The sequence below is a fragment of the Xyrauchen texanus genome, chromosome 11, assembly GCF_025860055.1.
Source record: "Xyrauchen texanus isolate HMW12.3.18 chromosome 11, RBS_HiC_50CHRs, whole genome shotgun sequence".
NCBI lineage: Eukaryota > Metazoa > Chordata > Actinopteri > Cypriniformes > Catostomidae > Xyrauchen > Xyrauchen texanus.
This window is the reverse complement of record NC_068286.1, coordinates 10,844,706-10,872,507: the sequence shown is the minus strand read 5'-3', so window position 1 is coordinate 10,872,507 and position 27,802 is coordinate 10,844,706. Positions and strand designations below refer to the sequence as shown.

The 27,802-nt window shown below is 38.0% G+C and overlaps 1 protein-coding gene across 2 annotated transcripts in view; it reads left to right on the top strand.

Annotated features, from left to right (window-relative positions):
- Positions 1-25,670, top strand: part of LOC127651924 (rho guanine nucleotide exchange factor 7-like) — a 45,710-nt gene extending 20,040 nt beyond the window's left edge. The window contains exons 6-22 of one of the 2 annotated variants that reach the window (XM_052137991.1): positions 307-395; positions 6,839-6,933; positions 7,016-7,111; positions 8,087-8,209; positions 8,350-8,488; positions 12,218-12,277; positions 12,400-12,546; positions 12,855-12,941; positions 13,585-13,663; positions 13,752-13,885; positions 14,042-14,263; positions 18,919-19,012; positions 19,162-19,251; positions 22,726-22,896; positions 23,783-23,882; positions 23,995-24,049; positions 24,153-25,670. In XM_052137991.1, coding sequence (XP_051993951.1) covers positions 307-395; positions 6,839-6,933; positions 7,016-7,111; positions 8,087-8,209; positions 8,350-8,488; positions 12,218-12,277; positions 12,400-12,546; positions 12,855-12,941; positions 13,585-13,663; positions 13,752-13,885; positions 14,042-14,263; positions 18,919-19,012; positions 19,162-19,251; positions 22,726-22,896; positions 23,783-23,882; positions 23,995-24,049; positions 24,153-24,275 — 1,904 coding nt within the window. In that variant the 3' untranslated portion in view covers positions 24,276-25,670. The remainder of the gene's footprint in view (positions 1-306; positions 396-6,838; positions 6,934-7,015; positions 7,112-8,086; positions 8,210-8,349; positions 8,489-12,217; positions 12,278-12,399; positions 12,547-12,854; positions 12,942-13,584; positions 13,664-13,751; positions 13,886-14,041; positions 14,264-18,918; positions 19,013-19,161; positions 19,252-22,725; positions 22,897-23,782; positions 23,883-23,994; positions 24,050-24,152) is intronic. The other variant, XM_052137992.1, reaches the window with a different exon arrangement.
- Positions 25,671-27,802: the final 2,132 nt, after the last annotated feature.

The window sequence follows — 27,802 nt, the reverse complement described above, 5'->3', positions numbered from 1 at the left end:
GGCACGACTAATGAATGTTTTGGTTTGTAGAGTTGTTGAGATTTAAATAAAAACAAAGGGAAATACTACATTTAAATCAATGTAAGGGAAAAAAACTGTAAGAATTCATATCTTGCATGTGATCTTTAACTGAAGAGAGGAATATTTTGTAATATATTCCTGTTATCTCAGATCTCCCCCTCTAGGTATCTAAATCTAATATTCCTTCACTGACTGCTTGAGAGGTTTACTGTAATATTGAATCTCACAGAAAGAAAATTACTCCAGATGTTGAGCCTCCTTTTGTTTTGTTTCTCTCTCAAACAGACAAATCTGTGTCTCCCAAGTCTGTATCACTGAAGAGTCCGCCCAAGGGGTTTGAGACCACTAACTTCTGCAAGACTTACTATAATGTGGTAAGGGAGATGTGCTGCAGGACTGCATTATTGATATTGGCATGTAACACTTCCTACATGGATCGGGTTGATTTATTTATTATGTGTGTTAGGTGGAGTAGGTGTTGCACAGATATTTCCCTAGCCAAATACGCACTGACTCACACACACACACACACACACACACACACACACACACACACACACACACCTGTCTGTGCTTGGAAAAATAAGACCATTGTCCTGATTCATGATTGTATAATTTAGAAGCGAGTTGTTTAAAGATATGATCCACAGTTTCTTGAGTAAAGGGGATTAATGCAAAGCAAATGTTTTTAACTCCCTCTAATATTTATCTAATGCAGCATTATTAATTAAAGATTGCATTTTTAATAAGCCTTTTCTAAGTCCGTCTGGACTTCCCCCTGAGCTGTGAAATATTTGAACAGGGTTATGTGATATGGATTCTTTTGCCTTTAACTATTAAGAGCATATTCAACAGGGGATTAAGTAAACTTCATAGTCCAAGTCTCTGTATCCATTGATAGTACTGACATTGTTGCATACTGATGTGCAGGTATGTAGAGTGCACAAGCAGAACAAACCTTGAGACATTTTTTTTGATGCAGCTGCTAACTGGTCCTTTTTGAGACAGATGCCTATTATTATAGAAAATGTATAGCACTAAAAAAAATATGTTTTTCTTTACAGTTTAACTCACTATATTAGTTTAGTGTTGAAATGGTGTCCTGTGAGGACATTAGATTTGTCTGAGGGCTTTTTGGAAGGTGTAGATTAATCCTTGAATTTACAGTTGTACTTGTTAAGGCATTTACACTCCAAACTCGAAATGTCACGCCATTCACACCTGGAGCAAACATGTGCACCAGATCGCACACCGACAAAGCGAGGCTTTTTTTTTTTTTTTTTACAGCGAGTGCACTCATAAAAACAAAGGTTACTAAAGGATTGTTTTGCAGTGATGCCATAGAATAATTTCCGGTTCCCAGAAATCTTCAAAGAACCAATTTAAAGAACCTTTTTTCAGGCTAAAGAACCATTTGTGCAATGGGAAGGTTCCATGGATGTTAAATGTTCTTCATAGAACCATGCATGCTAATAAAGAACCTTTATTTTTAAGAGCGTGTATAATAATTCTTTTTTTATTTGCCGGGCAATGAAATGCCCTGACCAATAAAATAAGAGCATTGGATCACATATCAGAAGCCATTGCAGTTACTAAAACCAGCGCAACAGGTGGCATGAAAGCACAGAAAGCTGTTTTGACCACTAACATTAAACGCTGAAGGAACTCGAGGAAGAAATTCTGAACCAGCATTGAGGATGTGTATTTCATTTGTATCAAATTATATTTCTGCATCCCCTTTAAAAATGATCTGATCTTACTTGGATTTTAATTTATTCCATATTGCTGCATTTGTTTTGCCTTTTTATTTCAAATTCAGTGAATTGTCATATCTCTAATATAAAATATATCACAACGTCTTTGCCTTTGTATCACCTTTTTAATAAACACCTTTACAGACTTTTAGTGTTATTCTTTGCCATTACTATTGCTGTGACTTGCAGTGGACTGAATGTTTGCCTCTGTATACCAAAAAACTTGTTGGTGTTTCCACAAAGTTTTATCTTTGTGCTATTGTTAATAATCATTAGCAGCTGTCATTGGTAAAGTATCTAATAATGGGATCTGTATTATTGCATTTATATAGACTCTTGGAGCGTTTAAATTTCCTCCTGTTTACATTTACATTTATGCATTTGGCAGATGCTTTTATCCAAAGCGACTTACAGTGCACTTATTACAGGGACAATCCCCCCGGAGCAACCTGGAGTTAAGTGCCTTGCTCAAGAACACAATGGTGGTGGCTGTGGGGATCGAACCTACAACCTTCTGATTACCAGTTAAGTGCTTTAGCCCACTACGCCACCACCACTCCATTATTGGAGTGCAAAATCCCTATTGAGAGCAAGAACCACTAATCGCGACCACAAGGAGGTTACCCGGGCCAATTTGGTTGCTTAGGAGACCTAGCTGGAGTCACTCAGTACACCCTGGTTTTGAACTTGCAACTCCAGGGGTGGTAGTCAGTGTTAATACTCTCTGAGCTACCCAGGCCCCCAACAACAGTTAAGTTTTAAAGTATCTGATAATGGGTTTTGTTGGAGTGGAATTATGTTTTATTGTGTGCATTTATATAGACACTTAGCGCTTTTAAGTGTCATCACGTTTAAGGGTTTTGAACAAATTAGATACAATTAAAAATTCTGTTTTAAAAGTCATTGTGAGTGTGCGTTATGCAGTGATTTTAAACAAATATACTTAACATAAGTATACTGTATATGCGTGGCAGTGGCATATAATCACACTTGTTCCGAGCGAAAACCGGTTTTAAACATTAGTATTATTTTTTACACTTTATTTTCTCTAATTGCTCCTCTGACTGTGTATACATGATAATACTGCCAGTCAACTTGTCCAGCAGGAGAACTGAAATCGTTTGTGAAAGTGTCTGGAATGTTTTCTGGAAAGGTTTCTCATCATCACTGCATCATATTGTAGAGAAATTTGCTTTTATTTTTTCGATCTGATTGCTGGAGAACTTGTTTGTTTGTTTGTAAACTTGTCATTCTTCTCGTCCGTGATGGATGGAGGGCAAGACCAGCTGATAGGTGCTTTACGGCATGTACCGTACTGTGTTAAAATTGCTTTTTGATTAGCGCCACTTTAGCGCTTTCTATGTGAAAGGGCCATTCGTAGTCGATTCCATTAATTTATGATTATTAGTAATGTTTGTGCAGGAGAAGAACACAGGAAAATGCTTGGTGACAGAATCACTGTGGATTACAATCAACATTTGTGATGATGTGTGGCTGTGAATGTGATCACTGATACGTTCAGATCAGCATGACATTGTGATGAGGAGGGTGTGGCCGGGCTGTGAGGATACATGCCCAGCACTGAGTTGCCTAATCAGCAGGAAGGAGATAAGGGAAGTGCTGGGGATACCAGAGAGAGAGAGACACACACGGCCGCGCTCTGACCGTGTGTGTTTGTTTTCAGTTCGATGTTGTGTTCTAATTAAAGCCTTGTTGAATGTGGATTTGGCTCCCGCATCCTCCTTTCCCGAACTGATACAGGCGTCTGGTCCACTCTTTAGTAAAAGAAGCTCATTGGTCAGATGTTGGGACCACAATAGCCTGGCTGAGCGGCAGAGCGATTATTTTATTATTTATTTTAACAAGTTTGATCTGCTTTTCTAGTTCTCAGAGCCATTAACACAGCAGTGAGTCCAGATCAACCTCCTGGTGGCAGATGCTAATCAGAGTTCCGTTTCTTTCCTACTAGTTGGCGATTATAAAGGTTACGCTATCCTTTAATAGATTATCCTCTATTAAAGGATAATAAAGGTTATGCTTGAAAATTGCTGGTAAAATCGGCTAGTGTGACGCCAGCTTTAAACACCCACCAGCAAATGCTGTAAAGAGTTGGGTTTGATTTAACATCAACAGCTAAGACATCCACGAGTACAAAATTCAGCATATGAAAGTCGTTTTCATTTCACATCTTTGAAATAAAGTTTATTTATCTGCAGAGCTGTGTGTGTAGTTGTGTGTCATGGCCTTTATTGTGCTCCATTTCCTGTTGCAATATGTCCTTGTAGCCTCCCTCTGAGCTGCGACAAAACCAATGAGCCGTGAATGTGTGCGTGTGTGTGTACATGGCTATTATTTGGGGACAAACATGTACCAGAAGATAGCCAAATCTGTCAAAATTTCCTTTTAGGGATTTTTTGGGATGTCCACATTTGTAAAAAATTATATGTAAGGTTGATGAAATAGTATTAAACTATTAAATATTATTATTTTTAATAAAAAGATGTTCTTTTAGGTTTAAGGTAATAGAAATTTGGTTGACATTTCTGTAGTAAATATATATTTGTCACTATGCTCTGTTGTAACACATTTAATCATTTAGAATTTGTTTGTGAGCGCAATCTAAATAAAATGACTTAAATCCTTATCCAGTTATCGCAAACAACCTCATGGAAAATCTCATGGAAAGTCTCTGGTTAAACATGAGTGGGAACCCTCTATGCGGTATGCACTTGTTTAGCTTATTTAAACTGAACGTTTGTGTATCCGTGTGCACACCTATGTTTTACGCTAGTGCGGTTATGCTCTGGTGTGATATATTGAAGATGGATGTAGAGGAAGAGGGTGTTTGAGCCTATATCTGTTGTTATGAATGTCTGTCTGAATTTAGTTCTCCATTTTGCATCATGCTGACCTGATATGTGTGTGTGTGTGTGTGTGTGTGCACGTTTGTCTCTGGAGCGTGATGTTATATAGGTCATCCTTTCCATCTCATTGACTCTTGGGACAGCTGCGCCGGAGGCCCTGTGCTATCTATGTCTGTGTTTTGCGTGATTAATCAAACTGTTGCTGTTTTGGTGAGAATGTTTAGTTACGGTCTGACCACTGACCTAACATCTCTACAAGACAGATCTAAAGCAAACTGGCCGAAGAGTAGGCTACAAACTATGTGTGTGTATTTTTCAGGGTCAGGCAGAGTTCAGTCTTTTACAGAAGACACAAGAGCATCAGAGGTCAGGTGCTGGTGTTGGGCGATGGCATGCCAGTTCAGCCCAAGGACGTTCAGTGAGGTTCAGGTCTGCACTTTGTGCTGGCCCATCAAGTCCTCCTTTCACACCAGACACTTTAAACCATTTATTGATGGACTTTGCTTTGTGCACAGGGGCATTGTTATTCTGGAATAGAAAAGTGGCCTTCCACAAAGTTGGAAACACATATTGCCCTAAAATGCTATTGTATGATTAATCTTCACTGGAATTATTGGAGTAACCTAGCTTGTTAATAAGGAGGTGGTGTCCACATACTTTTGGCCATATTGTGTACTTTTATACTGTGTCAGGTAAGGACTGTCTGTGATGAATTGAAGATTTATTGTGACGTCTTTGAATTGTGGGATGTTTCCAGTGAGGTCAAACTGCTTTACCCAACCAGGAGAGTTCATACTCAAACTCACATTAGACTTAAATCAGGCACTTTTATAACATTCAGTGACTGCCCCCATTCTGTCATCTCTCTGTCTTTCTCCTTCATTCTCTCTCTGTATGACTGCAGTGTTTTAACTGCAGGGATAATGAGTATTTTGAAATGCACTCTCTTCAAATATTTAGGTTCAGACAGCAAGCTTTTATATCCATTCTTATTTGACTTGTTTGTCCTAAAAGCATAATTTGAACTTTTTGCATCTGTGGTGTGTGTGTGTGTGTGTGTGTGTGTGTGTGTGTGTGTGTGTGGTATATATATATATATGTGTGTGTATATATGTGTCCAAGCTTTAATTTCACAGCTGATGTCTTGAGATGTTTTTGCAATATATCCATATAATTTTCCTTCGCCATTATGCCATCTATTTTGTGAAGTGCACCAGTCCCTCCTGAAGCAAAGCACCCTCACAACATGATGCTGCCACCCCCATGCTTCACAGTTGGGATGGTGTTCTTCGGCTTGCAAGCCTCACCCTTTTTCCTCCAAACATAATGATGATCATTATAGCCAACAAGTTCTATTTTTGTTTCATCAGACCAGAGGAAATTTCTCCAAAAATTAAGATCTTTGTCCCCATGTGCACTTGCAAACTGTAGTTTGGCTTTTTTATGGCAGTTTAGGAGTAGTAGCTTCTTCCTTGCTGAGCAGCCTTTTGGTTTATGTCAATATAGGACTCAATTTACTGTGGATATAGATACTTGTCTTCCTGTTTCCTCCAGCATCTTCACAAGGTCCTTTGCTCTTGTTCTGAAATTGATTTGCATTTTTTGCACCAAACTACATTCAAATCTATGAGTCCTCCTTCCTTAGTGGTATGATGGCTGCGTGGTCCCATGGTGTTTATACTTGCGTACTATTGTTTGTACATATGAATGTTGTACCTTCAGGTATTTGGAGAGATCTTGGCTGATTTCATTTGATTTTCCCATGATGTCAAGCAAAGTGTTACTGAGTTTGAAAGTAGGCCTTAAAATACACCCACAGGTACACCTCCAATTCAGTAAACCTCCTATCAGAAGCTAATTGCCTGGAATTTTCCAAACTGCTTAAAGGCACAGTTAACTTGGTGTATGTAAAGTTATGACCCACTGGAATTGTGATTGTAATCAAGTAAAAGTAAAAAAAATCTTTCTGTAAACAATTGTTGAAAATGTGTCATGAATAAAGTATGTCCTAAACGACTTGCCAAAACTATAGTTTGCTAATATGAAATCTGTGGAGTGGTTAAAAAATGAGTTTTGATGATCAACTGTATTATCTCAGTATGTCAGTAAACTGTAGCTAATTTATTGACTGGTTAAGATGTCATAAGTTATGTTATTATTATTGTTTAATTTAACCAGTAATTCTTGTCATATGTCCAGGTGCTTCAAAATATTGTCCAGACGGAAACAGAGTACTTAAAAGAGCTACAGACTCTCCTCTTGACGTATCTGAGAGTGTTACAGCCCACTGACAGGTAAGAGCACAAAAGGATTTCCTACATCACACTAAATGAAGAGTAATAATGTCTAGATCTGGATTCTCTCTTTCCCTCTTAGGCTTAGTGTGTTGGATATCAGTCACATCATTGGCAATCTGGAAGAGATCAGCTCTTTTCAGCAGACACTGGTACATTCACTGGAAGAAAGTGTCAAGTAAGAGTTTTTAACATCATGCACTCTCTCTCACACACACACACACACACACACACACACACACACACACACACACACACACACACACACACACACACACACACACACACACTTTCTCAATCGGTCTGCAGTGACATCTAGTGTTAATTAGCAGCAAGGTCTCTGTAATGTGCTGTAGTATTGTTCTGGCTTTGACCTTTAGATTGTGTGGATGCGTTGTTTATTTAATCTGGTGATCTGCCCCAAAATAGCTCCGATTATGGCCAACTAAGTTTCAATCTAACAAACTGGTCATATCATTAATATATTATAATGTACACCAATCAACCATAACATTAAAACCACCTGCCTAATATTGTGTAGGTCCCCCTCGTGCCACCAAAACAGCACCAACCAGCATCTCAGAATAGCATTCTGAGATGTTATTCTTCCCATCACAATTGTAAAGAGTGGTTATCTGAGTTACCGTAGACTTTGTCAGTTCGAACCAGAGTTGATGATTGGAGAATGGTGGGATTTAGCTATGCCTTCAGAAAGGTAACACGGTTGACAGTTTTACACTTTTATTAAACATTACCGTACTTGCTTTGAGCCTTGACACTACAAGGTAAAAAAGAAAATTGATTATGATATGTCGTCAAATATAACGTGTCAAATATATATTTCATAAATCATATAGTATATGCAAAAATAGGAAAATAATTTCAGAATCAATTGTTTACTTTTCAAAATCATGTAAACTGTTGACCTTTTTAGCTGTTCCATGACTGAAAAACAAATTTAAAAAAGTCTAAGATAAAGTGATGAAAAGGTATCTTGTGACGTTCACTTTTGGTACCATCATGCAGATTTGTGGTTAGTTTGTGATTTTATTGTAAGTTTGCTAAAAATTTTGAGGTTTATTAATCCATAGTATGAAGTTCATATCTATAATGACATCGTAAATTATTACATTGGTTTTGTTGTGTTTTGCAGAGTTCCTGAGAGTCAACAGAGAATAGGAGGCTTCTTCCTGTCTCTCATCCCTCAGCTGAGGAGCCTGTACGTGACCTACTGCTCCAACCATCCGTCTGCTGTTAATGTTCTCACACAACACAGGTACAAAACGCAACACAATACAGGTACATGTATACACACTCATAGACGCACTGAACATAGATAATTACCTTTGGGTAGGTGCTTTATATTGATTCATATTGCTAACAACATAATCTGTTTGTGTGTTTGTTTGTTTTCAGTGAAGAATTAGGGGAATTTATGGAAAGTAAGGGTGCGACCAGCCCTGGAATTCTCACACTCACATCAGGCCTGAGCAAACCCTTCCTGAGACTGGAAAAATACCCCACACTACTCAAAGAGATGGAGCGACACATGGAGGTACTGATCTGTGTGTGTGTACAGATGTAGTTTAATATAAGATAATTAGGGCTGTTGATTTAATGCGTTGATACAGTACAATTAATTATATGAAATTGACACAAATAATCATGTTCCCAAGACATATAAGGAATATTCCTACCATCTGAGCAGGGGTGGAAAGAGTACAGTAAAAGTACTGCTACTGAAGAAATAATTCACTTTGAGTACAAGTAGAAGTACTAAGAAATATTATTACTCAAGTAAGAGTAAATAAGTAGTGTGCCGAAATACTACTCAAGTAATTACTTTACAAGTTACTTTATGAAATGATATTATATATAGTATATACGCTTCCATTTTCAGAACTCAAGCACATTTTTGTTCTTGAAAGAAATTTGTGCTTCCTTTCACCAAGGATGCATTATATTGATCAAAAATCCTGTCAAAATCATTAATTTCCAATTATTAATACAGTTTGAAATAATTGTTTTAAGTTGTATATATTACATTTTTTCTTTACTCGTGATGGATAACATACTGTATAATGTGTCACCTATTCCTTACAAAAGCATTCTTAAGTGCAAATGTGGTCTCAAGAAAATTAACTAATTGAAAATGGTTGCGCTACCATGCTTAAATCACAATACAGTGGGATTTTACCTTATTTGTGAGGTATTGAGTTCTTACAAGTTACTTTACACTAGCAAGTTTTTTTTAATTTCCTCCCTCTTTTCTCCCCAATTTGGAATGCCAAATTCCCAATGTTCTCTAAGTCCTCGTGGTGGTGTAATGACTCACCTCAATCCGGGTGGCGGAGGACGAATCTCAGTTACCTCTGCGTCTGAGACATCAGCCTGCACAGCTTATCACGTGGCTTGTTGAGCACGTTACCGAGGAGACATGGCAGGTGTGGAGGCTTAATGCCATCCACCACAGCATCCACTCACAACTCAACACGCGCCCAACAGAGAGCGAGAACCACATTATAGTGACCATGTGGTGGTTACCCCATGTGACTCTACCCTCCCTAGCAACCAGGCCAATTTGGTTGCTTAGGAGACCTAGCTGAAATCACTCCGCATGCCCTGGGATTCGAACTCGCGAATTCCAGGGGTAGTAGTCAGCATCTTTACTCGCTGAGTTACCCAGGCCCCCCAAATGGTCAAATTTTGGTTTTAAAAATAGGCACACATTTCTCTTGAAATTCTATTTTTTCCTAAAGTCTATTGTTTTAGAGTGATGAAGGCTATTCCACGCATTACTGTTTTGAAAAATGAATCTCTCACCAGGATAGAGAGGGAAGTAGACGGCGCAGATGCACAACAAAAAGACAAGTAAATCACAGTCTCTAGTTTGAGAAACCGACTCCTCAGAGGTCCTAAATGAGTAGCTTCAATACCAAAGAACTGCATTGCTGCAAGAGGATTCTTGGACAAACAGAACCTTTTAATAATGCAACATTTATTTAAGTAGAAATAGACATTTGTAATGTTCTAAATGTCTCTAAATCGGCTCTAAACTACATAATGTGCTTTGTGGCTGAACCACATTTCTATTTCAGGTTTATTCTCATTCACGTATGTCCAAGTATTTTGGCTTTTAAGTTAACATACCCTACAAAACCTATATAATGCAATATCATAGAGGAGGAAATCTTTCCTCTATGGTATTGCAGTAATTACGCAGATATGGAATGAGATTATTAAGCAAACTGTTATCAACTCCTTCATGCCAACTAAATAAAAAAGGCAAAAATAAACATTTCACACGTTGTTTAGTGGGAGATATGATTGATTGAGGTTCTGTGTATGTATTATTGTATTACAGTTCTAAAAATAAAGTTTTAATTAAAATTATGGTTATTTAACATATTGACATTATTATTTAGTAAATTGTAGCATTTGGTTACATTATGTTTTGTGAATTCTCATACCTTCTTTATATAACGTCCATCACTTGTGCACTTTTGGCATTAAGCAGGTGAGGCTTTTCAGACAGAGAAACAGCAGCACTGGGCAGGGAAGTACAGTACAGCACTGTGAGCGAGAGTTTTACCCGCTAGGACAGTTTATTTTGAATAAGAGGGGTGAACGGGTATGAAATTTAACACAGGTGTGCAATACCGAACTGATGCGGATTGATAGATGTGGAGAGCCTTGGTGTGAGGAACCGGACAGTGGGAAAAAATTATGTTAATTGAAATGTAAAAAAAAATCACAATGTATGTAATTGTAACTATATCAGAAATTATTCATAAAACATGGGAACTCCTTGCGTGGTCATTTTTTGCCCCCATAATTTTAATTTCTGGGATGTTTTTGTACTCTGTGGCATTTTTGCCCCAAGTACAAAGTTTTTTGTACATTGTAATTGTGGTAAGAGATAATTGTAGCAAAGTTGAATACTTCATTTTTAATCAACTCAAGTACTATTATTTATTTATACTTAGTTGAAAATGTGAAGAATTTACTCAAGTACTGTAATGAGAGTAGTTGTAATTTGTTACTTTCCTCCTCTGCGTCTTAGTAATTAAAGCTTGAAGTACCACCTGTTTTCAGCAGGGGGCAGTAAGTGAAACTCCAGCTGTACAGCCAACAAACCACACTCAGGCTTACCTAACACTAGCTACAGCATAAGTTGAGAACGTGTTCTTTCATTCAAACAGCTGAACGGAGCACAATTCCGAATGAAGGAATCTTGAAACATATATGGAAATAAGTAATATATTGATTTCTAAAGCCACTTTTTGTATTGTATTATCAATGCTTTACTTGACTGCCACAATAATCTAATGCATTTTAATTATTTAAATTATATTTACAATATTTATTACGTTTATAATTATTGAAATATAATTATTTTATATTTAATGAATGTTTTTTTGGGGATCTTTCTCCACAAATAAAATAAAATAAATTTGATTAATTGAACGTCATGTAATTAATTTGATTACAAATTTGAATAGATTGACATAAAATTATAATAATATAATATAGTAAATTAACCTTTAATTGCATACCTTTTAGTGACCCGGGACCTCATTCCACCTTCTTTTGTGCATTCATTTTTTTTTAGTTATGCCCCCTTTTTTAGTATTTTTCACCCTTTCTCGTATGAGTCTTCGAACAAAAGAATTACATTTCTACTTCTATAAATAAATGTTTATGATTATTTCATATCTATTTAAGTTTACTATCAAAGGATATCTATTTATTTATTCATTACAAGAAAAATGTGTGGCATATTCAAACGGTTGACTACGATATCATGTCGATTTTCTGCTAAATAGTGCTGAATTATCAGTATGCCGTAAGCAGGTACGCACAGATTATACATGTCATGTTTTACTCAAGATGGCACTGTTGTTTCAGTGATTGACTTGATTTACATTTGAGATTGCTCTTTGACGAAGAAGCAACATGGAAGTAGTAGTATGTGGAGTGGTGGTGGCGTAGTGGGCTAAAGCGCTAAACTGTTAAGCAGAAGGTTGTCGGTTCGATCCCCACAGCCACCACCATTGTGTCCTTGAGCAAGGCACTTAACTCCAGGTTGCTCCGGGGGGATTGTCCCTGTAATAAGGGCTCTGTAAGTCGCTTTGGATAAAAGCATCTGCCAAATGCATAAAATGTAAATGAAGTTAAACTCCCAGGACAAGCAGAAGGCATTTTACTTGGAGGTATGTAATAATGTGTGGCAAAGTGCCCATGCATTGAAGGGATAAAACACTCATATTCTTCCTCTGTGTAGGAGATCCACCCTGACCTTCAAGACATTCAGAAGAGCATGACAGCATTTAAAAATCTCTCTGTGAGTCTTTCGCATGTTTTAAAAGCCAACATCATCAATTAAATGTAGATTTTTTTTTTCACGTTGTTGTATTATCAAGATGTAATGCTGTTCTTTTTTGTGGGTTTTTGTCATGGCTGCAGGCTCAGTGTCAAGAAGTGAGGAAGAGGAAGGAACTTGAGCTGCAGATTCTGACCGAGTCGATTCGGGGTTGGGAAGGGGAGGGCATCAGGACCCTGGGCTCTGTTCTTTACATGTCTCAGGTCCTCATCCAGAACCATGGCACTGAGGTGAATGATGCAAATCATCTGGGATGTTTTAACTAAAATGCTTAAGGGAATAGTTCAGGCAAAAATTCTAATTCTGTCATCATTTTCTCAACCTCATGTTGTTCCTAACCAGTAGTAGGAATTTTTTCTCCCATGGAACACAAAAGATGTTAGACTGAATGGCAGCCTCAGTCAACACCTTATGTTCATTGTTTAAAAAAAAAAAAAAAAAAAGATGCAATGAAAGTGAATGGTGACTGAGGGTAACATCTCATTTTGTGTTAAACGGGGTTGAGTAAATGATGACAGTTGTTTTTCTACCTCCTCAGGAGAAGAATGAGCGATACCTGTTGCTGTTTCCTCACGCTCTTCTCATGTTGTCCGCCAGCCCTCGAATGAGTGGTTTCATCTACCAAGTAAATCACTCCTTCTCCATAATAGTGTAACTGTAATCTCATGCTACTCCATATTATTCTGTTATTTCACTGTTTTCTTACATTACTCCATCAGAATTTCTATATTGCTGTCTTAAATGAAAAGTGCACACAAAAATTATAATTCTCTCATCATTTACTCACCCTTTTGTAGTCTTAAACTCGTATGAACACAAAGGTATTTAGATGCATTGTATGAATGTATTCACATAATTTATTCAAGTCAATGGGGTCCAACAATTCAAAGCTCCAAATAGGAACTAAAAGGCAACATAAAATGAATCCACACAAGTTCAGTGATTTAATTTAGTCTTTTTAAGCAATACAATTGTTTTTGGATGAGAAACAAGACCATGATTTGAAGTGCGTGTACAGCACGTGCACCAATCATATCGCTTAAGACATGGACTCATTGACTTGCATTGTAAGGATAAATTCACATCATATCTCCTTCAAAATATCTTTGTTTTTGTTCCGCAAAAGAAAGAAAGTCATATGAGTTTGAGACAGCACTAGGGTGAGTAATTGATGAGTATTCATTTTTGGGTGCACTATTCTTTTAACTGTTTTATTGGTCAAGTGTTGTAACTCTCTTAAAGTTCATTGGCTGATTGGCTTTATACAGGGAAAACTCCCTCTAACAGGAATGGCTGTTAATAAGATAGAGGACAATGATACAACAAAAAATGCTTTTGAAATGTCTGGTGAGTTTACCGCCCAGTTACCATCATGTGTATAGTCATGCTAGATGTTGATAGCATACATGCTTAAGTCATTATGATTTGTGTGTAGGAAATATGATCGAGCGGATCCAGGTTTTCTGTAATAACCAGCAAGATCTTCAGGAGTGGGTGGACAATCTACACCGCCAGACCAAACGCACTTCAACCAGCAGTTTAAAACCACAGAATGTACCCTGCCATACGGTGAGAATAACACACTCTTTTCAATAAGAATGTATTGAGGAAATTTAGAGTCTTATCAAATTCAGCCTCTATTAGCGACTAGGTTAAATCACTCTTATATGATTAGAAATGATGATTCAGTGTCAGTTTCTCATATGATCTTCTCCTCTATCTCAGCTGCCATCCAACCCACTCACGCCATCCAGACTCTCAGAGAATCGAGGTGTAAGTGGATCTCCAGTCTACCACACTCTTCCTCACCTCTCTTCTTACGGTACCCCTCACAGTGTAATGGTTTGGGGCCCCCTCGAACCCCCCAAAACCCAGAAACCTTGGAGTCTAGGCTGTCTCCGACCTGCACCACCCCTAAAGCCATCAGCTGCATTGTTCTACAAAGAGGTATCATGTTTTGTGTCATATTTTTTGTTAAAAGTAGTCTTAAAGGTGTAGTTCACACAAAAATGTAAATTCTGTCATCGTTTACTCACCCATCATTACAAACCCATATGACTTTCTTCTGTGGAACACATAAATTATTTTTTTTTTATCTTAAAAAGTATTTTCACTATTTAATATGATATTGTGTAATACAGATACCATATATTTTTTTAATTTTCAGATACCATATAAAACCGATCAATAACATCAAACCGCATTGGTTCTTGTGCGTCATAACCCAACCTATTTGATTTGTGGGGCTGGGTATTGATACATATTTCCCCATTCGATTCTGAATAACAAGCTTTCGATTTGATTGCGTTTTAGATACTGTCTGAATATGCTCCACAGCTCTTGGTCCAAGCTATGATAAATTCAAAACTAGACTACTGCAATGCTCTGTTGGCTGGCCTTCCAGCTAACTCTGTTAAACCACTGCAGATGGTCCAGAATGCAGCAGCACATCTAGTCTTCAATCAGCCAAAAAGGGCTCATGTAAACCCACTCTTGATTTCACTCCACTGACTACCTGTAGCTGCTCGCATCAAATTCAAGGCTTTGACTCTGGCTTTCAGGACAGCCAATGGAACCGCACCCTCTTACTTTAGTTCACTTCTTCAGGTCTATGCTCCAACTCGCTCACCGCAGTCTATGAACGAGTGACGCCTCAAAGTCTATTAAACAATGATTCACTTTCTCTGCTCCTCTGTGGTGGAATGAACTTCCAACCTCCACACAATCTGCAGTTACCTTCTCAACATTCAAGAACTAGCTGAAAGCACATCTCTTTCACGAGCACTTATCCAACCCGGAATAATTGAACTTACTACTGCACTTAATGTACAAAAAAAATAAAAATAAATAAATTCCTTGTCTGTCTCTTTCTTCTGTGCTAGCATCTTTACTACTCCAGCTACTGTGAGAACTTGGCAGTCCTCATACTGCAGATGTTTTTAAACTTTTTATGACAAATTGCTCGATACGATTCTCATTTATCAGTCGCTTTGGATAAAAGCGTCTGCTAAATGACTAAATGTAAATGTAGATTCAAGACCGATTCATATGAGTATATTTCTGTTACAGTGTCCATTTTGCTTATATGTGAAATAAAATATCTCTCAGCTAATGCTGTTAATTATAAAGGGATCTTCTAATCTTCTAGAAACAATTTAAACATATTATTTTACAAATGAATTTAATCATTAGTTTTTCATTGTATTGGTCACATTTTAGTTTTTGAAAAATGTTCACATTCAGTCTATTCCATTAACAACCATCTTAAATTGCATATATTATGTGCCATATATATATATATATATATATATATATATATATATATATATATTCAACCCTATACAGACATGTTGGAGAAAGAATCGCCATTGGCTAGTAAGTTTTTGTTTTTACTCGCCAGACATTTGACAACATGTAAGTGTAATGCAACTGAAAAACATATTAAACAAATCAAGACGAGGGCATCTTCACCTACAGGAAGATATTATATACAGTATATAAACTTCAAGCAATATAGTATGAGGGATTGTACATTTTATTCTTATATAAAACTTTTCATAATTTTAATCACATTTTGCAAATTTCACATTCTATCAATTCATATGATGTCATGAAATAGCATTTTTTTTTAATAATGACACAAGCTATTGCCTCTATTTGAAAATTAATATAGATACAAAATAGGCCTATTCACAAGGTAGGAACAAAATAAAGAACATGCAGTTGAAGTCAGAAGTTTACATACACCTTAGCCAAATACATTTAAACACTTTTCACAATTCCTGACATTGAATCATAGAAAACATTCCCTGTCTTGGGTCAGTTAGTATCACTACTTTATTTTAAGAATGTGAAATGTCAGAATAATAGTAGAGAGAATTATTTATTTCAGCTTTTATTTCTTTCATCACATTCCCAGTGGGTCAGAAGTTTACTTACACTTTGTTAGTATTTGGTAGCATTGCTTTTAAATTGTCAAACATTTGGGTCGCCTTCCACAAGCTTCTCACAATAAGTTTCTGGAATTTTGGCCCATTCCTCCAGACAGAACTTGTGTAACTGAGTCAGGATTGTAGGCCTCCTTGCTCACACACACTTTTTCAGTTCTGCCCACAAGTTTCAGATTGAGGTCAGCAGGGCTTTGTGATGGCCACTCCAATCTTCTGCTTGCAAGCCTCACCTTTTTCCTCCAAACATAACGATGGTCATTTATGGCCAAACAGTTAAATTTAGTTTCATCAGACCAGAGGACATTTCACAAAAAGTAAGATCTTTGTCCCCATGTGCACTTGCAAACCGTTGTCTGGCTTTTTTATGTTGGTTTTGGAGCAGTGGCTGCTTCCTTGCTGAGCAGCCTTTCGGTTTATGTCGATATAGGACTTGTTTTACTGTGGATATAGATACAATGTGTCTCCATCCTGAGCCGTATGATGGCTGCGTGGTCCCATGGTGTTTATACTTGCATACTATTGTTTGTGCAGATGAACGTGGTACCTTCAGATGTTTGGAAATTGCTCCTAAGGATAAACCAGACTTGTGGAGGCCAATTATTTTTTTTCCAGAGGTCTTGGCGGATTTCTTTTGATTTTCCCATGATGCCAAGCAAAGAGGCACTGAGTTTGAAGATAGGTCTTAAAATATATTCACAGGTACACATCCAATTGACTCCAATTAGCCTATCAGAAGCCAATTAATGCTGCTTAAAGGCACAGTTAACTTAGTGTATCTAAATATCTGACCCACTAAAGTGGCACTTTCTGTTTAAGAGAATGGCTGCTCCATGAGCAAGTGTTTACGGTTGAATGAGCGCAGCTCACATTAAAGGTGAACTCAGCGATTCCTGAGAAACACTGTTGATATTCGAACTCAACTGCTAAAACAAACAAACCCCTCCCTTCAGTGCTCCTTTGGAAGCCCCCACCACCAAATTCATGCTCACAGGACTGTTTTACACACACCAGCTCCAGACACTCACAACTCTCCTGCTACTAAATCTAACATCACAACAGCAGCCTATATGGGTTCTGTAAAGCATAGCAACATTTATGTTACCCACCTATCGAGATAAAAAGCAACTTCTGCATCCGTCTTCAAGCCTTTTACTTCTGGGAAGTCTCACCACCGCTGAAAAGCCTCGCCGATGTTGACACGGCTCCTAGCCCTCGACTTATCATAATAATTTTTCTTCCCTGTGATCCACCTTAATTATATTTATCTGACCTTTTTCTCTTGGTCTGTTTCTCAGCCATTTGTCCTCCTTGTAATTCAGAAAGTTTGCATCAGCCAGATTTGCCTTCGCTCTTCTAATTCATTTCCCTCTCGCTCTTCCCCCACACCCCATCCTGTGTACGTGCAAGTACCACCCCCTGTTGCTGATTGGCTGGTCACAAAATACACCGAATGAGCCAAAAGGAAACTTCAACTAGCATAATTGACTTGCTTATGTATAGTAAATATTTATTGTACAAGTTCTCAAATTTAAACCAACAACTCTTAAGATTTGCAACACTTACCTTCCAACAGCCATTCAACACGGCTGGCGTGTTACTGGTCTGAAACCATGCTGTAAAACAGAGCATGTTGTAAAAACAGTCTGTGGAAAAGTGCAGCCAAATTTCCTTCAGAATGCATGCTCAAGAGACACAGAACAAAAGACAAGGCTGAATCCAGCTCGCGAAGCACTTTGCCACTACACAACTGAATCACTGGCGAGTGAAATCTTAATAATTACTCGGCAGTGAATAACAGACCTATTTTAGTCACGTAACGCAAAATTGTCACATATACGAGTGATTTACTCACACTTTTTTCCTTTTCTTTCAGAACTTGTACTATTTACAAGTATTTACACTGATATGAAGAACAAGTGTTAGTCTAAATCGGTACTGTCTCTTTAAGACTACCGGCATCAGCCAGTGAGCTCATGCAACCAGAGAGGACATGCATCTTTATTTTTTTTTGTGCATCCATGTGATTTAGAATTGTAATACTGTAAATAACAGAAATAATATTTAAAGAGACATTATTCAATGACATACGGATTGCGTGGAATGGATCTCAACTTTGGACACTCATTTTACCAGCCAGTGGCTAATCATTGACATTTTGACTTGCATTACAGATGGTTGCTTCATTGAGTAAAAGATAAATGAGAATCGATATCGAGATATTTCAAACAAATATTGCGGTGCATCGGAAAGTTGACATTTTTACCCAGTCCTGAGTTAATCAATTATTTGATTTGAGAGTGAATAACGACTTGAATTTTGTTTCTTCGAATACTTTTCCTGGTTTTCTGTTTTTTTGGAGCTTGACATCCCAGATTGAAAACTTGTGAATATTTAGTTTTCTTATGTGTTCCGTGGAAGAAAGAAATTCATGCGGGTTTCGAGTGACAAGAGGGGTGAGTAAATGATGACAGATTTTTCATTTTTGGATTAACTACGTGGTTACTGTTCACAGAACACTTTATTGAACACTTTGAATTATTTATCATAAAACAGCAGGTATACACTGATTTGATTAGGCTGCACTTCAGCTTAGTTATTAACTGCTAAGTTTGATGTAGTTTTTTATTAATATTTGTGTCCCATGTCTTTTAGGATCTCAGTAAAAGTCCCAAAAGTATGAAGAAGCTTCTGCCAAAAAGGAAATCAGAGAGGAAGCCATCTGATGAAGACGTTGCAGTGAGAAAAAGTATGTTACAACAAAATAGAAATGTTCTGCCACTTGAATGTTGCACATTTTATTGTTACACATGCAACTGTGATGTATTCAGTTCTTTGTAGAGGAATGATCCAAAATTTATCCAAGATTCTTTATGCTCCCTTCCTGTTTCTCGCCAGGCACTGTGGCTTTTGAGGAGGATGCACAGATCCTGAAAGTGATTGAAGCGTACTGCACAAGCGCTAAAACACGACAGACACTAAACTCAAGTAAGACCAACCTAGATATGCCAGAAAATAGCACCGCTGCTCTATGCAGTCTTCACATGGTTATGTGTGTTTTCATATGCTGTGAAGGAACTTGGAAATCTCCTTTTCAAAACTATGTAACTGAGTGAGTGAAGTTAAAGAAAACAATACGCAGAAGTGTATCTTAAAATTTCTTCTTAAAGGGTTAGTTCAGCCTAAAATACAAATTCTGTGATCGTTTACAAATCCTCATGGGTTGTTTCAAACCTGCGTGACTTTGCTTGAGAAAAACAGCCCCAGTCACTATTCACTTTCATCGTATTTTTTTATCCATATAATAATGTAATGGTGAATGAAGCCGTCATTCTGTTTCTCCTGTTGTGAGGGTGAGTAAATGATGACAGCATTTTCATTTTGGGTTAACTTTCCTTGGAGTTCTTTCTTAAGGCCCTGCACACTTCCTACAAAATCGAAGAATGAATAGGTGATGTAATTTAGAACAAAATCTGACCAAAGAAGTTTGTTTTGGTGGTTCGTAACATTATGCCAGGACGAACTTTCAGGAAAACTTCTTAACATATTCTTACTCAGGGTATTCGTGGGAACGCGTCTACACTGCTATATTATGTGCATGATGAACTCCGGCCCTCTGCAGGAGCGCATTGCCTCATCTCGTTTGGCAGTTCTAATGCTGAAGGTTATGACGATGTCATGTCTCTCGCTGCATCAGGCCAGTGGTCAGTGGATGACGCTACCGCCCCTTCTCCCAGCGAGGTCGAGGAGCGTGTACGCACCACTGACAAAGAGATGCTTCCTCTCTAAGGTGGATCACAGGGAAGAAAAAGGTTATGCCCAACTACCCCCTGTGGAGGAGGCGGTAGCTGCACACCTCTGCCCGGCAGGTAACAGGGCGTGAAAATCATGTCCCGTATATCCTTCCAAGTCATGTCAACTGATGTCCGCACTGTCTGGAAGAGCATATTCAGCAGCGGGCCAAGCTGGTTCAGCACTCAACACGATGGTGGTGCTCCAGGTCTTTCAAGCTAAGCTCCTCAATCAAATGGACAAGAAAGGCTACGATCCAGAGACATGCAAAGAGTTCCGCACTGCTATGGACTTAGCGCTGCGTGCCACGAAAGGCACTGCACAGGCCATTGGCAAGACAAAGAGTATCCTGGTAGTTCTGGATCATCACATCTGGCTGACCCTCACAGAAATTCCTGACAAGGAAAAAGCCACTCTGTTGGATGCTCCAGTGTCTCCAGCCGGCCTCTCCGGCGATTAATTTCCCGAGCGTTATGGTGCGACTCAGCAACATTCGCAGGCTATGAGGCACTTTATGCCGAAACGGAGTAATGTATCACAGCCGGTTCGTCCCCACTCTGTTTCGAGCCAGCCCCCAGCCTGTCACAATATTGTTTAAAATTTTTCTGTGTCTCACATTCAAATTAATGCAATAAAAAATGCATAAAAAGTATACAGTGCTCGTTACACAAGCACAAGACTCTCACACATTCTCAATAAAGAGCTCTTTTCCTCTTCAAAGCCCACACATTCTGCACAACAACTTCCCATTGGCGAGCAGCACATACCTATCATACAATGAACAAACCCAATTACCCTATGTCCCATTACGCAGATGCGTGGCGAGCCCTTATGTGTATTTCAGATTGGTGCTAAAATGATCAAACATGGGTATACAATCCAATTTGCACATCGACCACCCCGTTTCAATAGCGTTCTTTTTTCCATGGTTACGTCCGAACACGCGGCAGTGTTACGAGCCGAAATACACAATCTCCTCATGAAAGTGCAATAGGGCTTTCGTCCCTCTGAAATTGAGCAGCATGTGCATTTTGTACTACCTCGATGATTGGCTGTTACTGGCCCAATTAGAGGCTCTGTTATGCCAGCACAGAGACTTACTGCTTCAGTATCTAAACATGAGCGAGCATGTTCAGGCCATTCTACAGTGTCTGTCTCAGTTCAAACTGAGGAGAACACTTCCACTGAACAATTCCACTGTTTCAAAAAGCATTGGGGTTTATGGTGGCGGCATCCACCATCATTCCATTAGGTCTTTTACACATGAGACCTCTTCAGTGCTGGCTGAAGCACCGTGTGCCAAGACATGCTTTGCACCATGGACGTATGCACATCGCTATATCCCGCCGCTGTATAGCTGCTCTAGCATCTTGGACAGCTCCTGCCTTTTACCAGTAAGATGTCATGCTGGAGCAGATTTTCAGGCAGAAAGTAGTGTTTACAGGCGCTTCCAACACGAGCGATTAGACGCAGAACTCACTTCGTCAATGCTCAAAGTTTATGTGGTGACTATATCTGCGTATTGCGTTCCTGAAGCTGGCCCCACTATAAGCAAACATGATTTAATTATAAAGTTCCTTAGAGGAGCAAGACGATTAAATCCAACTCAACCGTCTATAGTCCCGACTCTGGACCTATCTTTGGTCCTAAAAGTGCTTGCAGGGCCCCCCTTCTAGCCGTTATTCTAGGTGTTATTTTAGAAAGGTTTCAACTAGTTCGTATTGAAGGACACTCCCCAGATGCGTTAGCAGAATGCAATGTCTCGTTCCCTTCATCTCAGGGAAGCATGGTTACGTACATATATTACATACTTATACCACGGGTCTGTTGAATGCGTGATTCTGATTGGTTAACGGACATTCTTAGGTGTGCAATTATTTTTCAAGTAAACGCACGGCTATAAAGTAGTTCCAGGTCTTGACCGCCTAACGGTTTTATATAACTTGTCTTTTAGCAAGTCTTTCAATTTTGGCGAAGCTAAGTCTCACGTCTGCTATGGACGTTCATATTCTCCCAGTTGAACAGTGGGGTGTGCTAGCTGGTGCAAACTTACCTACATCTGTACGATTGTTCTCATAGACACATTTTCCAAAAACATGCCAATTTTTTATATATATATATATAGCCTACAAAAGGAATCAATTCTACTCAAATACTCATTAGTGCTCCTCTAAACACCTCCCACGGCGGTGTGGCCAGTGTCTGAATGTTCGCAAACAGTTTGTCATTTCTCAGCTTTTTCAAGCTTCTTATTGGCTCTGAGCGAAGAGTGTGCCAGGGCATTTAAATGTATTCAGCCTAGGAAAACTTCTCATTTTCAAGTCTGTCAGATTAGCAACCTTTCAAGAAGTCTTTCTTGTTGTGGCCTTCAGTCTTTTATCTGTCTGTTAACTAAACTCTTTACCACTATGTTGATCTATTTTAATATTTTCTGCTCTTTTAACATGCATCTCTTTCTCTCTTCCTCTTCCCTCCTTAATTCTTTTGCTTTTTCTCCAATTTCTCCTTGTCTTATGTTGTCCTATGTTTGTTATTGCTTTCTGTTCTATTCAATTTACTTTGTCACTTCTTAATAATTTATTGGGTTCTCCCTCATTTTACACCTCTTCTTTTGGTCCATCCTTTCAACTTCTCTCCAATTTGATTGGTTTGATCCCCATCCCTTATTAGCATGGCAGGGCACTGATTTGATGCATAATCATGTGCTGGCTGATGTTGACTTATCGTGTGTGGATGCCGTTGGTTGCCGTAGCAGTGGATATCCCTCCTCTGACCAATCAGAAGACTCAGACTATGACAGTATATGGATAGCCCATGCGAACAGAATGGGTTCTATGTCCCGTAAGAGCTGCTGATCGTATATATTCACGTCACATCGGAATGAAAGCGCTCTTCCTTTTCCTTTCTTCATTGAATGTGAAGAGCCTTTGCTTTGAGTGTTTAACAAATAGATGTGCAATAGCTTTTCTGTTGATTTCTCTTAAACTTGTTTCCGCATTGGTTTTTTTCAGTGCCATGTTTATAGCTTACTATGTTTTTTCCATAGTTGTTTTGTCTGTCATGTCCAAAACCCTGTCTTTCTAAATGTGTTGGCAAACCCAATTTCACCAAATCTGAACCCACAAAAGTATTCATAGACAGAGTGTTTCTGATTGCCTTGATTTCTCACTGCTTACGTTTTATTTGATTGGTTACAGGGAAGACATAAGGGTTTTTATAATGTTTTAGTTGATTTTAATCTAGCTTTTTTCTTAAGACCAGGTTTTCCAGGGTCATGAAAAACCTGCATATCAGGGAATTTAAAAACAGTGATTTCCAGGCCTGAAAATTATGGAATTAATCCAATTTCAAAAGTAATGGACATTTTTAAATGTAAAATATTTAATCAGCTAGATATTTGTATATTGTAGAGTAAAACATGCTCCCAAGTCATAGTTATGTCCGATTTGTCAGTGAATTGTTCTTTCGAGTCAGTTCTTTTTTTTTTTTTTTAGGATTTAGTCAAAATGGTTGAGAAATCATTTTAAATGATTTCTTAGTGAATTGGTCAGAATCAAAATAATTTTTAAAATCTTTATCGAGTAATTACAAATGCCTTGAAAAGTTGGAATTTCGTTGGTCAAAAAGGGTAGGAACCCTGTAAGACAAAATAGTACCCCATCCTGAAAGCTTGTGTCTTTTTAAGAATGATGTGACTTGGTCAGCTTCATTGTTACACTTCTTTCAGGATCAAGGAAGGAGTCGGGGCCACATATGCTTTTCCCCGAAGAGGAGAAAATCATTGTGGAAGAGATCAAGAGCAACGGTCAAACCATAATTGAAGAAAGGTTTGAGCTTAGCTTTATTAATCTATTCATTTACTGTTTGTTGTTATAGGCCCCTACATGGCTCTGTCTTTACATAATGATGATTATAATGTAACATCTATGTCCATTAAAGGAGTCTGGTGGATACAGTTTATGCCTTAAGGGATGAGGTGCAAGAACTTAAGCAGGTGAGTCCTCAAACATTTGTTTATATTTAAAGCAATGCCATTTTGTTGAATGTTCATTCAGATCTGGTGCCGTGACCCGGATGCTCTTATTCTACATTATCAGGACAACAAGAGAACGAAGCGAACTCTTGAAGAAGAGCAAAAAGCGCGGAAAGAGCTGGAGAAGATTGTCAGGAAAGTGTTAAAGAGTATGAACGACCCGTCCTGGGACGAGACTAATTTGTGAGACATTCAATGATGCTTGGCTCATTTACTGCATTCCTGTCTAAATGCATCACTTATTTTATGGAAACTGCCAAAATTGTGTCTATAATTGTGATCAATCTTAACTTCTGGCCAAAAACTATTGTAAATATTGATCCCCCTCACTCAGAGTAAAAGCCTTTTTTTTTTTTTTTTTTTTTTTTATACTCAACCCTTTTCGAGCCTTTTTCGTTTGTAGTGCCAAGTTTGTTGTTCAATTATATTCAAATGTTTAATGATGAAGAATATGAGTCTGGACATCATTTATTACCCCAGAAACACCTCTCGTGATCTCGTCCTACAATATCAGGTGTGGTCTGACCAACCTTTCCAAGTGACTTCTTGCAGTTTGGATTATTTAGTTCATCTCAAGGACAGGTCATTGGTTCTGAGTCGGAAACTGGGTGTCTCAGGGATGATAGACATACTGCACATACAAATATGTTGCCAGGCCTGCATCACTACCTGTGTCCTCTGACTTTTGGAATCAATAGCTAATATATTTAATAAGTGATGACTTTCATTTGGATTTTTCCAATGGAAAAACTTTGCAATACAGTACTAGAGACAATTCAATAGGAACTCGTTTATTTTTAGAGATTTGGTTTTAAAATGACCTCAATTTGAATTTCATCCGATTGCTCTTGTGCATATTGCAGCTTTTAACTTTTTTTACTTTTACTACGATCAGCTATACTTATTGGATGTTGATTCACAGATTTTGTTTTGTACAGAAATAATCTTCTATTTTATTTAATGCTCAGAAATATGCATTTTTGGAACAGAGATTTCCAGAATTTTGTCAGCATTTCTAGCTCCAGCATTTGAAAGAACCTTTGTGAGAGAACTGTATGATAAAAACACTAAATCTGTGGTCAGAAACTGACAGATTAAAATACTTTTTTGTTGTCTGTCTAATTTAAGTATTTAAATGAACTATTGTCTATAGCAAAATGACTGTGTATTGTGAAAGTGATCCCTCTCTTCCAGATAACCCCAACTACTCTTTCTCCCTAAAGCACACTCTCGATCTTACTATTTCTTTCTGATTTAATTAAATAAAGTTGTTAATTGTCTTGCATCATCATTCTTCCATTTATACATTTCTCAATGACATTGAAAGTAAATTTGAACCTCTAGTCTCTTATTATACCACAAGTGTGTTTCTCAGTAATATACTGTGAAAGCCATTTATTTATTACAGTTGGCCCAAACCCTCTGCTATGCCCGCTACCAAAATGGCACTAACCTAAAATCTCTTCCTGTTTATTCCTCCATTGTTTCCTTCTCATTGTCTGTGGGTAATCCAGGGCTGAGTTGGCAACACAGCTGCTAAACATGTATCTGAACTACACAGATTTGGACACACATCATTACAAACACACAGGCTAACACTTAAGAGATGTGGGTGGATTTTGGAGTCTGTTGTAACTAAATATTTCTGTACTGTCTTTCCGAACAAAGTCAGTATTCATTGGCATTCACTGTACTCCGAGATCTCTTCTAAACAAGCCGATGTATATCATAGGGAATTTATTTTTGTGTGTTGTCATAACTTTGTATTTTGATAACGAAAATCTGAATTCATCATTTTTAGCATTGTTTGAGATCTTGGCAGAGTAAAATTCCAACCTACAGGGCTATGATCCAGGTGTGGCAAAAACGTGTGTTTCACATCTGTTTTCCTAACACCGCTACCTCCACCTCCGCCTGATTATGACAAACAATGACTGGCACCAAACGGTTCCAAAGACTCACAATCCTCAGAGACAGAAAGGCATTGTAGGAGATTTAATCATTGGCTGGGGCTCATACAGAAGGAGGCATGTTTATCTTTTGTATAAGAACAGAGGTGACTTTGACATTTCAAGAAAGACTGATGTTAAGGATGCATTTGCATAAGGACAAAGCCCAGGATACTGAAAAGCATTGAAAAGAGAGACAGAAAATGTTAGCTGTCATTACATTGAGCTGCTCTGTGCATGCTGTTTCAAAAGTTTTAATTGTGTGAACTAAATCAAATTCCAGACAACACTGACTGTACATGGACTGTTATGCATGCTTGAGTGGTCTTAATGCCTCTATTGAGGATACTCCACATATTATAAAAGCCTTATTTTTCTGAAGATTTTTATTTTTTTTTTCACAACAGAATAAATATAAATAAATAGTTTCTTATTGCCTTCCTAAGTATATTTCCTACACTTTTTATTTTTGGCTATTTTTTTGTTATTCTTTTCTCTGCAAAATAGTATTTTCTCTGCACAAAAAAAAATTCTATGCAGAAAAATAAAAATCCATATATACTTTTTATCTTTTGGGAAAATATTACCATCCACACATAAAATTTTCACTGCAAAACCAAATTTCTGCGCGAAAAAATAATAATAATATATATATATATATATACACCATTTTTTTTTTTTTTAAATGTCCCACACTGTTTGTTACAGACATTAATGAGATTTCAAATTGTTTGGGCTTGTTGAGGACCAGTGTGCTATTTCTTTTCTAAGTAATCAGATTTATGATTTCTGCCTGGCAGATAAAACGAGCAAAAAAAAAAAACAGACTTGCTCGGAAGAAGGGACACGAAACATATCAAGGGTAGGCTCTTTTAACTTGGACCAGCTAGAAACCTCTTAGCACCACCCAGAACACCCGAGCAACCACATAGCAACACTCCAAAACCACTCAAAACACCTTGGCAACTATGTAGTAACACCCTGGCATTGTCAAAGCAAGTTTTGCACATGCAGGCACCACTAATATCTTCAGAAATTGGAAAAATGTAGCTCAGTTCATAAGGTTAAAGCTCAAACGTTAAAGCTTTACTAAGCTAGAAGTAGATTTGTTTTAAAATTGCATTAGAATAGAGCACACACTTCAGAAGGTGGCTTGATCTGATCCCAGTCATAATGAAATTAAATAAACCACGGGTTAAAAAGTAGATTCTTAGATGTGTCCAACTTCATATTCTTGCTTGACTATAAGGCTGTGTATAGCATTATTGAGACCAAATCTTGATCCCCATTAGACTGAACGATGCTAGATTAAGACAAAAGCCAGCTCTATCTCCTCACTCCATTTATACCACTTGAGGGTTAAGGTTGTATCCTTTCGCCCTTATGAAAGTGACAGGCCAAAATTAATTCCTTTATGGGCGCTGAATGCCCCTCATTGACTAACAATAGCAAGGATATCATTTTGCAGATGCTGGTGAAAAAGCTCAAATGTCAGGCTCTTTTCAAACTGTCAGACCTGCCTTGTAGCCTAGGGATGAATAATGGATCAGTCACCTTTATCTACTGCTGATTATTCTTACATAAATACAAAGACTCATAAAAGAGCATCTAATTCATCTTTTATTGTGCAGATCAAATGCTGCAATAACTCTGTGCACAATCCGTTTTTCTTAACGACAGCAGGTAAAAGAAGAACACTTTTGTTCACATGTCTGTCTCCTGTATCTGGAACAAATGTCTGATGTAATTCTGACTGCTGTCTTTT